This window comes from Stereum hirsutum, assembly GCF_000264905.1.
Source record: "Stereum hirsutum FP-91666 SS1 unplaced genomic scaffold STEHIscaffold_2, whole genome shotgun sequence".
Lineage (NCBI taxonomy): Eukaryota > Fungi > Basidiomycota > Agaricomycetes > Russulales > Stereaceae > Stereum > Stereum hirsutum.
Genome location: NW_006763132.1, coordinates 2,302,972 through 2,319,723, shown reverse-complemented (window position 1 = coordinate 2,319,723; position 16,752 = coordinate 2,302,972). Strand labels below are relative to the sequence as shown.

At 51.8% G+C, this 16,752-nt stretch overlaps 5 protein-coding genes across 5 annotated transcripts; 3 read left to right on the top strand and 2 right to left on the bottom strand.

Annotated features, from left to right (window-relative positions):
* Positions 1 to 1,355: 1,355 nt before the first annotated feature.
* Positions 1,356 to 2,019, top strand: STEHIDRAFT_118387 (uncharacterized protein). Its single transcript, XM_007299980.1, has 2 exons — positions 1,356 to 1,461; positions 1,528 to 2,019. The coding sequence occupies exon 2, from the start codon at positions 1,599 to 1,601 to the stop codon at positions 1,974 to 1,976; it is 378 nt and encodes a 125-aa protein (XP_007300042.1). The 5' UTR covers positions 1,356 to 1,461; positions 1,528 to 1,598; the 3' UTR covers positions 1,977 to 2,019.
* Positions 2,020 to 2,439: 420 nt separating this feature from the next.
* On the top strand, positions 2,440 to 5,003 carry STEHIDRAFT_73112 (aquaporin-like protein). Its single transcript, XM_007299397.1, has 10 exons — positions 2,440 to 2,807; positions 2,942 to 2,969; positions 3,046 to 3,102; positions 3,245 to 3,389; positions 3,461 to 3,536; positions 3,643 to 3,780; positions 3,889 to 3,983; positions 4,083 to 4,117; positions 4,237 to 4,404; positions 4,622 to 5,003. Exons 1-10 carry the CDS (start codon positions 2,658 to 2,660, stop codon positions 4,822 to 4,824), a joined length of 1,095 nt encoding a protein of 364 aa, XP_007299459.1. The 5' UTR covers positions 2,440 to 2,657; the 3' UTR covers positions 4,825 to 5,003.
* Positions 5,004 to 5,587: 584 nt separating this feature from the next.
* Positions 5,588 to 8,175, top strand: STEHIDRAFT_144633 (uncharacterized protein; the record flags this gene model as incomplete). The annotated part of the gene is made up of 7 exons (XM_007299979.1): positions 5,588 to 6,031; positions 6,118 to 6,180; positions 6,272 to 7,205; positions 7,277 to 7,314; positions 7,395 to 7,513; positions 7,584 to 7,946; positions 8,139 to 8,175. Exons 1-7 carry the CDS (start codon positions 5,609 to 5,611, stop codon positions 8,173 to 8,175), a joined length of 1,977 nt encoding a protein of 658 aa, XP_007300041.1. The 5' UTR covers positions 5,588 to 5,608.
* Positions 8,176 to 8,989: 814 nt separating this feature from the next.
* STEHIDRAFT_91337 (uncharacterized protein) lies at positions 8,990 to 13,032 on the bottom strand (the record flags this gene model as incomplete). The annotated part of the gene is made up of 4 exons (XM_007299978.1): positions 12,609 to 13,032; positions 11,665 to 12,557; positions 11,519 to 11,586; positions 8,990 to 11,449 (listed from the first exon to the last, which is right to left on the bottom strand). Exons 1-4 carry the CDS (start codon positions 13,010 to 13,012, stop codon positions 8,990 to 8,992), a joined length of 3,825 nt encoding a protein of 1,274 aa, XP_007300040.1. The 5' UTR covers positions 13,013 to 13,032.
* Positions 13,033 to 13,274: 242 nt separating this feature from the next.
* STEHIDRAFT_91330 (uncharacterized protein) lies at positions 13,275 to 15,691 on the bottom strand (the record flags this gene model as incomplete). Its single annotated transcript, XM_007299977.1, has 11 exons — positions 15,661 to 15,691; positions 15,251 to 15,597; positions 15,147 to 15,191; positions 15,016 to 15,096; positions 14,311 to 14,951; positions 14,118 to 14,249; positions 14,007 to 14,052; positions 13,915 to 13,944; positions 13,753 to 13,850; positions 13,493 to 13,689; positions 13,275 to 13,406 (listed from the first exon to the last, which is right to left on the bottom strand). The coding sequence occupies exons 2-11, from the start codon at positions 15,499 to 15,501 to the stop codon at positions 13,275 to 13,277; spliced, it is 1,653 nt and encodes a 550-aa protein (XP_007300039.1). The 5' UTR covers positions 15,502 to 15,597; positions 15,661 to 15,691.
* Positions 15,692 to 16,752: the final 1,061 nt, after the last annotated feature.

The window sequence follows — 16,752 nt, the reverse complement described above, 5'->3', positions numbered from 1 at the left end:
TTGATCAAGCTGGGCTCAGGCTGTATTCTATCGCCACTCACGTAGGCCGTTACCTTCACCGTCTCGTTCGCCATCATCACAACCAAGTTGCCCCACTCAAATTGAAACTTCACGTTCCAAGGCTCTCGTGTTTTCAGCAAGGATGGCATTCAAAGCGTACGGCCGCTTCTATAAATGATCGCCGATATATACAGCATGAACCTTGCTTGTTTATTTTGGACCCGATGTTGTCTCTGGCATTCCTCAATATCTTGATGAGTGGCGTCCTCTCCGCCCTGTACAGTATAAGTAAATCGCTCGAAGGCTGGGAGCAGTCATCGACGAGGGCGCTCTTCATTGTGTCGTAGAGACCGGGAGTTGACCTACGCTCAGAGTCCGCTCATTCCTACATGACTAGAAAACGCATGCAGCTGATGTAGCTCTTTCAAAAGTGCGTATGTGTTCTCATTCTGAGGCTACTCGTCTATATGGTTATATTGATGTAGCTTTTCAATCTCAGCGTCATATGTGCTCACATCCCGCATGCGAGATCGTCCACGCAAATGTCATAGTAGATTGCCTCAACTGGAGATTCCAGGTTTTGTATGGACAAAGAACAGCTATGCTCGTGAGGTATCGTCCCTTGAAGTTGAAGCAAAGAATGCATGTACACTGTGAGCTTCGTCCGACTTGGAGTTTCAATACGGAACGAAACTGGAACGAGCGAAGGTTCTACTCTACGTGTATCGAGTCGCATGCCACTGTGCTTGATTCCGGGCGTGTTGGGGTTGGTGACTCGTTGCACGTTGACCGCTTCAAGTTGCATATTGTGTTCGAATACTCATGCAGACCGTGCGCGTCCGGGAATCCTGTCACTGTCATCGTATGTCCCTATGTTCTCGTCCTGTATCGTTTTCTGCGCATATTTCGTTGTTGGTTGATACGACATACTCTACACAGTACGTAGTCGGACAAGAGCACGGCTTGATATCCCTTGGCAAATCACAGTGACCCAGCAGCTACCACTCACTCTGTCAGTGTCCATATCGTGCACGTCATCTTTCGAGTCTCGACCAACTTCAAGCACACAAGTCACCAGACATCCATCCCATCCTCCGTTCATGGGACCTCAAAAATCCCAAGCACAGTACCTTACTCGAGTCCCGCCGGCGTAATTCTGACGAATCACCATCGTGTCAAACCTTCCGCATCGCGCGATCCCGCGGCTTGACGAACAGGCTCTATCTGCCAGATTACCACAACGCCAGTCTTGCCTAACAAAGTCGATTGCTTCCCACCAAGACCTCGTTAGACGCTCTCCTGACCTTCCTTCCCTCACCAAGTGAAACATAGCAAAGGTTCCGACGGACTCGTTAATGCGGGGTAGTGCGGGGTAAAAAGTCGGACGGGGAGACCACGGGATGCGGGGAGGGTGTCAGCAGTTCAGCTTTTAAACTTCATGGACATTTAAATTGGACACTGGCAAGTTCGAGTTGTTGCTCTCGGCTGATTTCATTCCAATACTGACACAGTGGCACTGACGTCCAGGCACGACTCCTCATCGCAATGGGTCTATCGTATGTATCCAGACTCTATCGTCGACTGGTTTGCCCCTATGTATGCCAGTTGTCCAGTTTTGCCTCCGACTGATCGTTCCAGTGGTCCATTGCTTATTCCCCCCTCTCCCTCCTCGTCCCCCAAGGCGGCGGAAGTTCTTGGAACGATATTTCCCCTCTCGGTGTGATCTCGCCTCCGCGACCGGTGACCTACGCCGATCGCAGATATCCGCGACATTCGGTATTCAAGTTGTTGTACGATTGAATCAAACAAGAGCGAGACCGCGACACAACCCCATCGAGCTCGAGGAACAGACTCACACATTCGACGAATGGATCAACTATTCAACGTTCAACAATCAACCGCGCACTATTGGTTGGTTGGTATCGTCCAGCCGTATCGACGCGTCTCGCTCTTCGTCTCACACCCGGCATCCATGACCATCGCCCATCGACCGTCACGGTCAACATATCCTCGTCATCCACCGCCCTTCCGTCGCATCTCAAAGTCATGTGAACACTTCCTCCTGACCCAGCCAATCCCCCTGCCGTCACCTCCTCCATACGAGGAACACACCCCCCAAGCACCATTTCCCAAACCAGACTCTCGCTCCCCTCCCACCTGACCTCGCATCACCAGGCGCTCAGCTCTCCGTACTTGGAATCCCGATCTCCAGATCTTGTCTGTGGGTTTTTATCGTGCGTGGGTCGTGGGTCAGCAGTCTCAGTCTGCAATCTTCAATTAGAATTCAGCTGTTCGGGATAGGGATGGGGATAGGTCCCGTTGCAGGTGATGCGGGTGGCAGGTGAGGGGGGAGTGGGGATATGTAAGTAGCTTGTGGGATAGGGTATAAGTAGGAGGGAGGGAGGTGTGTGCGTGTGCTTCCCCCTTGCGTAGGTAGGGGCTTTCCTTCCCTTCGTGAACGCTCAAGTTCGCGCCCTCTGACCTCTGACCATTGCTGTCTGTCTACCTACTACCTCAGGCGCCTCTCCTCTGTGATCCTGATCTTTGACGACATCAACCTTCGCTAGCCGCTCCCGATCTCTACGAACACAAGACCCAGCAGCGCATCACCGCTCCTTCCATTTTCATTATTATACGTGCAACCGAGACGGTTCAACATGTCGGGCACGGACCATCAACATCAGTATACACCACGGCATGAGACGCTGCATCTGGCGGATATGCAGCGTCGGCCTGCGTTCTTAACTCGTTGGGAGAGGACGAGGCACCGCGGGGCGCATTGGTTCGTGGAGTGTTTTGCTGAATTTGTATGTCCATCTCCATCTCCAACCCCGACTTTTTTTACTATGGGATTTCGTGATCGCATGCTCATCATTCATGCTCATTCCATTGTTATCCGCACTTGGTAACTCGACTTCCGCACCCACTTTTTTATTTGTAGCTTGGGGTATTTTTATATTGTTATGCTGGTATGTAGTATGTTGGACACATCCTCCATTAGCTTAGCACGCTAATGTGAATGCACTCTCGTTTCTGCGTACCCAGGTATCGGATCCACAGCAGCCTGGATCCTTGGAGGTTTTGTCGGTGAAGAGCTCGGCTGTACGTCCTCCCCATCTCCTACTCCTCCATCTCCTCCATCTCCTACTCCTCCATCCCAGCGTGCTATACTTACTCAGGACTGACTGTCTTGCCTCGCATAATGACTTCCCCCGCATGATGAACTTGAACGTACATCATACAGCCCTGTTCACCGTGGGCTTCGCGTACGCGATCGGTATCGTCCTCGCACTCGTCATCTGTAGCGCGACGAGTGGTGGGCATCTGCATCCTGCTATTACGATCGTGATGACGCTCTTTAAGGGGTTCCCGCCGTTGAAGGCTGTCAGGTCAGTATTTCTCCTTCTTTCTCTCCTCATGTGTAGGACTTGGTGTTCACTGCGGATTACTCTCGACATAGATACATAATCGCGCAAATCCTAGGCGCGTACGTCGCATGTCTGATCATCTATCTCCAATGGAAACATATCATCGTGGTACTGTACTATCCCATCCTCGCTCCTCTCTTTCCATCATTCCCTTTCTTCTCTTTCCATCATTCCACTTCTTCTCTTACTCACCCTCGTCGTTGGCGGTTTTCAGACAGTCGAAGACGCACTCATCGCCAGCGGGACCTTCGACACCGTCATGTTCCAACCCACAGGCCCCGCCGGCATCTTCGCGCTCTACGCTACTACGGGCTCGAGTCTGGGATTGATACTCATTAATGAGTTCGTCGTCGTAAGTTTCTCGGTTTCGTTTCCTCTTCGGATCGCGTTCACTGCCATTGGACTACATGGGTTTCGTTTTCGCTCGGACGTTGGACTCACGACTACTGTTTACTTATAGGATTTCGTGATCGGCCTGACGATCTTTGCCTGCCTCGATCCTACCAACTTTTTCTGTCCGCCCGCTGCTGCACCTTGGGTTATCGCTTTCGTCTAGTAAGTCCCTCTCTATCCATCTCCATCGTCCATCATTTTTCTTCCGTGCATTGTATTCCCTCGCATGTATCTGATGTGTGTCCCGGTACTCGTTGATAGTGCTATCGCGGTCTGGGGCTACTCCCCCGTCGGTCGTAAGTCTTCTTCCCCGTCCCCGTCCCCTTCCACACCCCCTCCCTCCCTCATCGTCTCCTTCCTTCCTTCCTCCTATTCGACCTGTACTAATACTAATCACGAACGTTCAAACTCCCAGTCGCCGCCAACCCCGCACGCGACATCGGTGCCCGTCTAATGGCCATCACGATCTGGGGCCTGAAAGCCTCAGGCGGACGGTATGCCGCTATAGCGGGACTGACGTCTATCCCGGCGACGGTGTGTTCGTTCTTGTGTTATGAGTTTATGTTCGTGGATTCTAGTCGAGGTGCGTTGTCGGACCTTCGTCTCTGTTATTCGCTATTCTCTCTCCCTTCCTTCCCCTTCGGTTTCACGGTCATCACAACTTGAACCCATGATCTCCACCGCTCTGTTCCGTTCCCGTATTCCTCTACCTCTACCTCTTTCTCCTCCAACCTCCTTCGTATCTGTATCGAGACCAAAGTACTGACTTTTGACCGTGTGTGTATCGCATACATTGACAGTCGTCCCCGGCCCCAACAGAGCATGGCTAGAAGGCCACAAAGCCCACCTCGAGCACGTCGAGAACACGCACATGTACCCGAACGGTACGTCCACCGTGACGTCCCACGCCGGCCTGCCTACCATCGGCCATGCCTCCTCCCCGGACCTAGAGGGTAAGGCGCACGAGAGCAGGAGTGAGGTTACGGGGCATAGTAAGGCGTGAGTTCGGTTACTGTTATACGGGAGGGGAGGGGAGGGGAGGGAGGGGGGACGGATCGGTGTAGACTGTGTATAGTACGTTGCAGTGGGTGGATTTTTTTTTTCATGTGGGATAGGGACATATTGGCCTGTATGGTCGGGCTCGGGCTCAGGCTCAGGCTTTGGTTTTCGCTTCATCATTTTCGGTCTCTTTTTTTTTGTGTGTATTAGTAGTACATCCGGTTATGGATCTCAATATTGGTCTCCGATAAGTACACTGGCACACGTCAACGTGATGTGCTTGACTCGCACTTTGAGGTCGACAAGTTATGAATTTGTTGCGCTCTGGCAGAGGATGTTCTCGTGATGGACATCGTTGAATTTATCGGTGCGACGGAGAGGAGAGATTCGATTCCCACCATAGCTCACAATGGCACAGTAAACATGGCGGTCACCGTTCATCATGATCTGGGTGGCACCGATCACAAGGAGGGGTCAGGCTGGGGTTAGGGTCTATTCGGAAATTAGCGGAGAGCGCTTATTGGGCCGGTGGAGTTAGTTCAAAGTTGTCCGTTGACTGAGTGACCTCGATGTGAGCGTGTTGCTTTCCATCTTGTTATCCGTCCTCCTCTCTTCAGAACTTCAACTCTCAAAGCTTGGGTAACTGGATTTTTTTGACTCCAGGGCCGCGGCATCTACAGCTGCCTCTAGCGTGCAACATCCTTGCGACGGTCACCTGGTTTACAACGCCGAATAATTACTTAGTACTTAGTGCTGCTGGGAATACCGATACGCCCAAGCTCAACGCTATGGAGACAACGAAAGATTACAATGAACCGCAGGCGACGACGAACCAAGATGGCGCGACTGGAGATATGAACAACACCCGTATGGTAATCCCTCATCCGTTTTGTTGGCGAGGAAGGTCCGACGGCGGGGAGTATTTCCGCGACATCAACATCGACTACGAGGACATACCGTTACCGTATGAGCAACCTATGCGGACGGTACGTTCTCCAGTACGACGGTTGGTTGCGACACTGAGACTCTTGTGGCTGCTCTATAAAACTCAGCGGGCAGAGATGCGGATGATAGCCATGTCATGGGCAATTCGGTCCAAGACTGGTTGGAGGGCGAAGATCAAGGATCCAATCATCATGGAAAAGTGGAGAAGAGAGGCGACTGAAAAGCAGAAAGAAGTCGTTCTGGAGCATAAGATGACTGCAAATATGGTGAGTGTCTTTCGATTTTAAACTTAGAGCCCCTGAGTCGCTGATATAAGTGGCATGCGATTGTAAAACTTGACTACGGTGCAAAGATAAATTATGTACTGACGGAGCTGGAGGCCTATGCTGCGCTCGTAAACGAAGACGGGATTCAGGTGCGTCTGAGTCGCACCGCGACGAGACTACTGTCCTTTCATTCTTGGGTTTTGAGACCTGTCCCGATTTTCACCCGGTCTATGCACTTAGCACGCTTGCGACGACTCTGTCTTTATTTCTGATACGCTCATGAGCGGCGAACTACGCGACACACTGAAGCACGAGGTCTCCATCTTCGAAAACGTGCCCGAGTCCCAAAAAGACTGGCACCCAGGTTCAAACGGCCAGGTCCTCGATATCGTCCATCCTTCGCTTTACTGTGTTGTCTACAACCGAACCCTCGCCCGCTCGGGCGACACTACCAACTACACTCCTCTACAGCCATCTCTCAGCGAAGATGAGGCTGAGGCTGCAGTCTATTTCTCCAAACGAACGGCGTGGCTGCCGTCAGATTTCGAGGTTAGTGGTGACGGAAAGAGGGTCACATTGGTCTCTCCGTACATCAACAACATCCATCCGGACAAGAAGGATCTTTACCTGGCTATTGAGAGCATACTCGGGAGGTTCATACCGATGTGGGAGAAAGTATTGGGCTCGGCAGCCAGCCGAGTGTTCTCAAACGCGCCTTATGCTCGAGGACAGGCTCTACGAGAATCAGAGGAGCCTGAGGAGCGTAAACCCTATATTGACAACTGGCATGCCGACGTTGCGCGGCACAGCATGCGCATGCCTGTACCTCATTGCGTGCTAGAGAAAACGGAACCAAAGTTCATACGGGGGCGGACAAAGCCATATTATGAGCAGATAAATAGCCATTGGTGGAACACTGAGGAAGGCTACCGGGAGATGGACTATGAGGGGTTTGAAGGCGAGACTCAGGATGAGAGGCGACGCGGCTGGTTGAGAACGCAGGGAATAACACTGCCGGACTCTCGGGAGAGGTTTGAAGTGACGGCGAGTCTCGAAGAAGTCTTCCCAATCATGGAGCTGAAGGGAATCACCGTCCAAGTCATTGTGAAGCTTGCAAATATTCAGCTGACGCCAGAGCAGCCGAAATATACGGGAGGGAGCTGGCATGTCGAAGGTGGGTGTCATATCTGTGTCGTATACGAGCTTACATGCAATACATGACTACTAACAGTGACCATCTCGTAGGAATGATCAATGAGGCCATTGTCGCCACTGGGATATACGTGCGTGATCATCATCTATTCCGTGGCCTCAAAGTACTATCTCATCTTCGTATCTTATTTTTTTTTAACGTCTTTCACAGTACTACGATTCCGAAAATATATCCGAATCTGAGCTTGCTTTCCGGGTATGCGTACGACCTCCCATGTACCACCAACAGGACGACTATGATTGCATGGATATCCTCTACGGTATCACCCGGTGAGCGATGAATATGTTTACCCAGTCATCCAACGATTTCTCACTTGACCTCGCGTCATGTAAATAACAGAAACACGTCTCTTGTGCAAGACCGAGGGTCTGTCAATACATGTAACGGACGCGCCCTCGCTTTCCCCAACATCTATCAACACCGTGTTTCCCCTTTTCATCTTACCGATCCTACGAAACCTGGACATCGCAAGATCCTGGCTTTCTTCCTTGTGGACCCCAATCGACAGATACCGTCCACATCGACTGTACCTCCGCAACAGCGAGAATGGTTCGAGAAGGAGGTCGTTACTCCCCAATCTACTTCGAGATTGGCAAGGCTGCCGGTGGAGCTGAGAGAGATGATTGCGGAGGAGATCCCAGGTCCGATGAGTCGAAAGGAGGCAAACAAATTCAGGAAAAGATTAATGGCAGAAAGGAGTGCGTTTGTAAAGAGGTACGAGGAGGATACGCAGGGATTGGAATTCGACATGTGCGAGCATTAGATGTTGAATTTGGGGCCGAGCTGCTCCCTCTGTTCGCAATTCTTCACGTCACGTCTTGGTCACGTCCAAGTCTCCCCAAAGCACATACCATACTATGCGCATTATCTTCCAAATTGGTATCTTCGATACAGGTCCCATGCACGGGCAGTCGTTGTGCTCTTTGTATGAGCCTCCGAAAGGCAGTGTGGCCACCCAAAACAAACGACAAGGAGTACTGGCCAGAATAAAGGACGGGCATGGCGTCGTGCTAAGGTTAATAGCGAATTGATTGTCTTCCTCGATATTTGAGTCTGGATTTCGAGACTGGACCGCAACGTCAATGACGGTCGCGGAGAAAATGCATGAGACCGAGCGCATGTATTATTTGCGGTACGGGTGGCGCATCTCAGGCCGTGTGGCGGCTAGCAATATTTACTATCCTGATCAAGTAGCCGTTGAGTGATATATCAGTCAAGCAGGCTGATACATCGAGTACAACTAGGAGTTACATTTTGGGAGAATACAGGAGAGTGTGATCATGAAGGCAGGGGCATAATAGAGCCGAGCAATCAAGATGGAGACAGGCTGTAGGAAATTTTGCCTCTGAGATATGTATTCACTGAGTAGTATACATCGATCCATGGAGTATGAAAAAGGGAAGTGGCGACCGAAAGAAGAAAGGCCATTCACAAGATTCTCCCCGTGGTAGATCTAAAGGATTGAATTTCCTGTCCATCGTCGTGGATCGCTCTCCGCAACTATGACCGGTCTGATACTCAGAACCTGACACCACTGTCTGACCCGGGGTCAGCGATGTTATTCGAAGGAGTGAGGGCGGCAAGTTGGAGGGCTGGAGTTCGTGCGATCTATCCTGGTGTCTATCGGGAGAAGCTTGGAGAGAGTACAAGGCATAGTCATAGATGATATATAACAAAGGGCATACAACAGTCGTGCAAAATTCAACCGAGTACATTCCGAACCGGCGTGCTCAAATCCCCAGCGATCAATCAGCTCTCATAACAGAAAGTTCGACCTTCTTCAGCAGCCCTTTCAACGTTCCACTGCTCCGACCGCAATTCGCCTGCAACCACCCTTCCATCTCCGCCCTGAGATCCCTCAGCTCTCCCGAGACCGGTAACTTCCCCTCCTTCACAAGACAAGGGTTCAACAGAACGTCGAACAGCTTCATCCACAAGTCCGACTGCCAATACCTCTTGAAAGGCGTCGCGATTTTGTGGCGTGGCGGCTCGTCTGCTCCTGAGACGAGCGCAACGGAAGAGGCCTCGATGTACTTGCCGTAGAGCATGCAGTAGATAATGCCCGCGAGGCCGAAGTAGTCTGCCTGGTACGTCCATGGCTGATCCTCCCTCATCTCAAAACAGTCTCGAGCGTCGGTGGGCCATTCTGCGATGAATGTTTGACCATTAGGGAATGGGTGTGTGTCGATCGTCCGTCCGAAGTCGATCAGCTTGATTCCCTTGCTGGCCCACCCTCCTTCACCTATTGGCGAGTAAGTAGCAGACCATGCCGACGCGCCGCCAGGTACGTCCTCGAGTCGAAGCATGCAATTATCGATCTTGAGGTCGCCGTGAATGAAGCCTGCATCGTGGAGACCTTCGAGTAAACGCATGAGCTCGATGGTGAAGAACATCACTAGGAGTTCGTCGAGGCAGGCTCCTTGTTGTGAGATACCTGCCTGACCGGCGCGGTTGACCACGTCGAGGAGAGAGCCTTGGGTACAGAGGTCCAAAATGAGGTAACTCTCGTCCCGGAAGGCGTGGAGGGCATGCGGGCGGATGATAGACGAGCGAAGATGTGCTGGAAGATTCTTGTGAATCTTTCGGAGAATGTGGAATTCCCAAAGATTGCGAGGCTTCACAACCTTAAGCGCCACACGATGTGTGGCACCATCTTCGTCTTCGTCGTCCTCATCATCCTCATCGTCCTCATCCTCATCGTCGGAAACGTCACTCTTGGAGGTCACGTCCTTGGCAGCGAACACAGCGCCAAAACCTCCCTCGCCGAGTTTGTAGTAGACTTTGAAACGATTGGTGCCAATATGAACAGGGAAGAAATGAGGTGCGTCTCCGCTCTTCCGCCCCTGCTTCTTCGCAAACTTCTGCAAACCCTCCAGTGAATTGGCCTCCTGCGATCTTAGGTCGAAATACGCGGGGTCGTCCGGCATGAGCGACAATAGCGTCGACACGATGGGTGGGTCGAAGGGATTACAAGGGTTTGGCGGTCGGAACGAGGCAGCGAGGGCAATAGAGTCTTGAAGACTCAAGTGGCCAGTCTTCTCCTCGAGGAACTCTGTAACGGCCACCATGCCCGCGCTCTCCTTTCTACCACGAGAAGTAACGAGTTTTGGAGATGAAGACGACGAGAATCCCGCATCCTCTGCATCAACTACCACCATCCCATCCGGATCACTCCCGCTCCCACTGTCCTCAACAGCTGCACCTCGTGGCGATGCAGAATAATCGCCTGGGCTCGCGGTGGTCAGACTCTGCTCCTTCAGCTCCGCCGCAAGTCTTTCTGCTGCCTCCACCGCCTCCTGTTCCAATAAGGCCTTATCCTTCTCCCCACCGGGCCCGATAGACCCGGCTAGGTCATTGAAAGATGCTCGGCTCATGGTCGTCGTAAACTCGAACGTCCTTTCCGTTATTGGTGTCAGAAGGTCGACCTGCCCATACCGTCCGCCCATGTTCGCTTCACGATTGTAGCCATCGTAGTCATCGAATTCGCGGTACTCCTCCTGTGGCGTATGAGGCATCTCGACGTCCTGATCCTCGTATCGTGGATCTCCCATCTCTGCATCCTGATCATGATACCGTTCGTCTTCATAATCCTCGTAAGAATCGTCGTAATCGTCCTCGTCGTGCTCCTCTTCAATATGATGGTGTTGCACAGGGGCGAACGCGCGAAGAGGCTGGCGGGTGGCGAGAGGAGTGCGAGCGGGCGCGGACCCTGAAGGACGGGCGTTCTCGGGATCGACGAAGGGCATGAATGCAGATCGTGCAGAAGCAGCATTGTCATTCTGGGATGGTTGTGCCCGTGAATGCTCGGGGACACTGAAAACCGTCGATGGAGCCTTCGAGTCCACAAACGGCTTGAACGGTGCACCCTTTGCATCCTCTAGCCTATCGGCATTCACGCCCTTCTGACCCCTGGTAGACGACGTTGGTGGGTCGCGGTCGTTCTGCTTTGGTGAGTCAACGAACACCGCACCGAGAAGCGACTTCGTTGGGATGCTCTGGAAGACAGCTGCCGACGACACCGGGCTAAAGACCTTGGGGAGTGACGAATTGCTAGCAGATGCGTTCTCGTCTGCATCGGTAGGGGGAGATTTCGATCTGAGAGCCGAGGCAGGAGTGGTATCCTTAGCCGCGAGAGCCTTTCGACTGGGATTGGGGTTCAAGGTCGTTTTCTTCGGTGTGGGCTCGGCGTCGACGAAGGGCTTGAACTGTAGAGGCGAAATAAAGCACAGATGTAAGTTCATTACTTGCCAGGAGTGTAATATTTGTTGAATTACCTTAGCTGGGGCCAGACTTGGCGATGTCTCTCTCCGGTCCGCGTTTTCATCAACAAACGGTTTGAATGCTGCAGCGCAGAGAGATAAGATGGTGGATGCCTATCAGTTGGGAATCATACGACAACATGAAGAAAGAAGGAGCTTACCAGGTAGCGGCTTCGCGCGAGCTATTGCATTTTCATCAGAGACTTGTGGTCTTGGAGGAGGAGAGGCGAGGGAAGCCATAGGGGTTATAGGTTCGACCTTCTTGACAGGCGCATGCTTGCTACCTGGCCCTTTCATCGTCCTTGTGGGTGAGTTATACATCCCATACACGTCCGCCAACGCTTCCTTCGTATTGATGGTAACGGTCGGCTCTGGACCGCCCAACAGACTCTTCCTCCCTGTCGAGGTGTAACCCTTGCTCGTCTTCGCTCCGTCATCGTTGAAGTTGATTTTGGCGATATTCCCAGTGCCTTGTTGTCCCGGTCGTTGTTCACTCTCGGTACGTCGGGTGAGTTCTGAGGGTGGCGGCGGTCCCCACTTCTTCCCGAGGAGACCCATAGAACGAGCACGAGCTTCTTGAATGCAGTATTCGCCGTGTTCCTGAGTGAATAAGAGCTTCATGTTGAAGCAGTACTTCTCCGCCTTCTTTCCAGCAACAGGATTGAGCATGGCAGCGTATCGGTTGTGAGAATATGTGCCAACGACGCCTTTCAAGTCACCCGGCTTCAGGGTTTTGTCGGATTGTAAGCTGATCATATGGACGGTCTGTATCGGTTTTGACGATGATGAAGCAGAGGCATTCGTGTTCGAGGCAGCGGTAGTGCTGGTGTGGTGCCCATCGGCAGCGCCATGGTATTTCAAGGGATCTTGACGAAGAATAGCAGCTTCGGGTGTACATCGAGACTTGGGAAGACGAAGCGTCGCGGCAGGAGGTTTAGTGGGAGGCTTGGATGTACTCCTTTTCTTGAACTCTTCGTATTGCTGCTTGATGCTGCTGACAGGCCGTGCCTTGCGCTGAATACCAGCACGGTAGACCTCGTCCGCTGCGTCTCGTCTGGAGCATCTCAGCTACATGCTGTCATAAGCGTGTGCAAGGGTTACGCACCTTCCAGCCCTTTCTAGTATCAGAGAATAATCCAGGTAAAGCTGAGCAGATCCAAGGCCAATCCCTCGAGTAAGCAAATGTTTGAATACGACACTGGGCCGGTCGACGAGAGACCCGTAGAGGAACCACATCTTCAGGTAACGTCGATCGGCCTTGATAGCTTCATCTCCCTTAAACTTCCTTGTAGCCTCCTCCAGAGTCTCGAGCAATCCACTGAGCCCGATAAACTCTGGTGGGTAGTTGGAGAGGGTCCATTGAACATATTGGTCGTACACTGCAAGGGGATCTTCGACGTCGTCGTCGACTTGATTCTGAATTGCAGCTCGCCGGCGAACGGTTCCTGCTGTAAGATGGTCGGGCATTTGAGACCGTGATGAGGAAGACGAAGAGGGTATAGGTGGCATAACGGTCTTGAGGAGCAAGCCTTGAGGGGCGGTGGGCGTTGAAGAAGTGAACTGTGCCTTATTTGGCTAGTTTCGCGTTGTCGACGCGACAAAATCACGTGCTCGTGTTCGTTGGCTCTGTGGCATGGGCCACATTTGATGAATATGCTCCAGTTCACACACACCACGCTCTTCAGAGACAGAGATAGACAGAGGTCTTGATTTTCTAGTGCGTTCCAGGTTCCGAATATTTTCGGAACCGACGTTCAAAATCCACGGCTTATCACCGCATTCTACGAACAAGAACACTCAACCTGGAAACCAATTTGCCAGTATGGAAAACATGTCCTCTCAGTGGCCGAGCGTAACCCCAAACATACACCACTGCGGCCATAAACACGGAGGCCATTGACACCTATTGTAGTAAAAAAACGTGCTCATGAATAATCATACAACCCACCAACAAAGAAAGCGATGTGAGATGTGAGATGTGGCACGTACCGCGGCAGCAAACTTGAATTGGTCCGGTTTATTCCATCCTAACGTCAGTCCGTAATGCGCCAAGTCGAATATGTTCTGCAGCGAGAACTGCAGCGCTGTGAGCGTGTTTTGTCGCGGATGGTTTGCAAGAGCTTTTTGTAGTTGGGTAAGTTGCACGAGGTCAAATGACCACAGTCCAATGCGTGAGAGCGCGAGGCCTGACATGCGTTTAGGCAGAACTCCTCAGCGAATTGTACGAGAGTAGAGCTGAAGGAGCCCACCACCAAAAAGCATGGCTGAGTTCCAGGCAGCTCTATCTTGGCCGTGGGCTCCAATGTAGAAGCTCAAGGCCGCTGGGATGAGCGAGAGGACCTGCGACCTGCGGAGTACACAAGCGATTGGTCAATTGGCGTACGCATGAAGTATTCGACAAAATTGTATACCATAGCGACCATGATCCTGCACGGACCAGACTGTGAAAACATGGTAAGCCCTTAGCAAGATTCAAGAAACCCCGCCTTAGTCAATGACGTACCCCAGAGACTTTTCCAGCCACGGCATAGCAAAGGTTCCGATCAACCCTAATAACGAAGAGTAAGACAAGCTACCTAACTTTTGAAGCGATAGAACACCGAGGCGAACTCACCGGTGACAACGCAAAGACCTCGCATGCCTGCAATGAACGGGTCTGAGTAGTCTGTCTGACTCTTCAGATAAGCCAAAAACGTCGAGTCAAACGACAGAACAGTTAGGTAGAGAAGAGATATCGACAATGAGCCTGAAAAGATAGGAGAGCCTGCCATCAATACTGATACTACTCAACGACGGAAAAGACGTACTGATGAATATTGGGTGATGCACAAATTCCTTCCAGTCCTGGAGTTGTTGCCCGAGCCATGCTTGTGAAATCCCTGGCCAGCGACGCCAGTCGTATGACTTGATCTCCGGCTGATTAGGCGCAACGTCCTCTAATTCGCTTGTCTCGGGGACGCGCCTAGATAGTCTCGGGCTTCCTAGTACCGAAAACTTCCTATACACGATTTTGACGAACAAGAACTCGAACACCATTGTGAGAATCCCGATAGCAAGCAACACGATGGCCGATAACGGATACCCGATGGTCGAGGTGAGCAAACTGACGAAAAGCGGCGCAAGGAGCTTGCAGAGCAAGTCGATCCGACGCATGACAGTGTTCAGCCGCAGGAGAGACCGGTCGTTAGAGGCCGCTATAGTCATGACCCAGTCTCTCTCGATACAGACGTTCATCCCGACCGTCGCGAGCTTGAGGACACACCCATTTGCGGTGATGGCGACGAAGATGAGCCACATGGATCGTGCGTCGGATATGTTGATGTTTGGGAATTTCGAGAATAGGATGATGAAGAGGGCGTAGGAGATGGAAGCTGAGAGTTTCTGCATTAAGATGGAGATGCGAACGGCCTTCAGTCGAGTAAATTTATCGATCATCGAGCCTACACTCCTGAAAGGAACATACAGCCAGTCAGAGAGCCAGAATTGCACCATCACGAATTTTCAGAACACACCCTGAGAGGAAAATACCAGCCCCGGTAATGACGAACCCGTAGATGGACGCAGGCAAAAGAGTATTCACGAACAATTCGATACTGTCGTGTCCGTTAGTACAGTTCCAGTTGTTTAGTGTCTTGTGCCTTACAGATAAAGCGGAAAGGCGAATTCAGCCGTGCGATCTCCCCAAGTACTGCAACGAGAATGTCTGATAGTCAGTAGAGCAGAGCAGCATGCTCCGAAAGAGGTTACCTGGACAGATGTTGCGCTGCGAGAAGCCACACCCCTGTTGAATCGAGATGCGACTGCACGTCCAACTCCGGGTCAGGATGCGTGTGTTCCGCCTGGTCCGCGAACGTATCTTCGTGTTCAGTGACATTATTGTTCGCAGCATTATTAGGAGACATGTCGATTTGGCCCGCTGAAGGCTCTATCGACCTTTCGGACGGCGTTGCGACAGTAGACTGAGTCTCTTGAATCCTCAAGCTAGTAGCTTTCCCCATTGATAGTATGTAGAATGAACAAGTTCTCAATGGAGAAAGGTCGTAACAGATCAAATGTGTGTCTTGTAATATCGGCACCCGTCCAGTGTGGGCAGGCTTGAGGGAGATAGATATGCGTGTTATTAAACCCTCCTCGGTAATCAAGGTGGAGGTGCTCACCTATATCGTATGATCGTTACTAATCTCAAACCTTTGTGGTTACTGAGCGAGGGGAGCACTAGTATTGGGATGTCATACTGGTCGTGGCAGAACATTGAAGTGGTTCGATTCGGTATGTTTGCAAAGTCCGACGGAGATTGCCGGTAGGGGCCACGATGGGCGGCGCGTTTGCTTTATCGACTCTCCCGCGTTCTACATCGAGTCTGCGGCCTCAGGCAACAGTACTGGTTCTTCTAGCACTCTTTCTGGAGAGAAATGTTATGCTTGTTCTGTAGATATAAGCTTGTCGACCAGCGTCATCCGTATAGACTATTTTAAGTTTGCCTCCGTCACTACTCTGAACGACTTTCACCTGTCTCATCTCATCCCGGTCCATGGCAGCATCTATCAGCTCGCTCCCGGTTATGTGCTCTACCTACCGAACCAAGAATGAACTTATGCATTGGCGTGCTGACTGATGCATGGCGCTGGCTATGGGAAGGACTGAGCGACATGCGGTCACTCACTGGCAGTCACTCGCCCACCAGTCTGCCTACTATGTCTCGGCCGCTGGCATTATTCTTCACCACCAGGCTCTCTCGCAATCGCCTCTTATACCTCAGTGGCTCATAATCTAGGACTCTGCGCTTCTTTCTATTCCGCTCAAGACAACAACAGCAGCAACAACATCAACATCGACACGCCACTCAACGACTCAAACCATGCCTGCCAACCACCTCTCGCCCCTCGCCAACACACAACGCACCTCAGGCTCAGGCTCTCTCCGCTCCGCTACTCGCGGGAGAAATTCTGCTCTGGCTCGCTCAGTCACAAAGGAGAACATCCATCCCATCAACTCCAAGGCGTCCCCCCGCGTCGTCCGAGACGTCGCACAAGCTGGCAACTCTGCATCGGATATATCGGAGTCAAAGTCGACGCGAAATGCGAGGATTGCGCTTCGTACCATCTCTAACGGTACGTCCGGTCCATTTGTCGAGGGAAATACTTGCTCATTCCTGATCATATTGTCTGGACACAGTCACGGTTTCTCCTGCCAGCCAAGTTACCCCGGTCAAGGCGACTACGAAGTCGGACGCAGGGTATCAAGTCAAC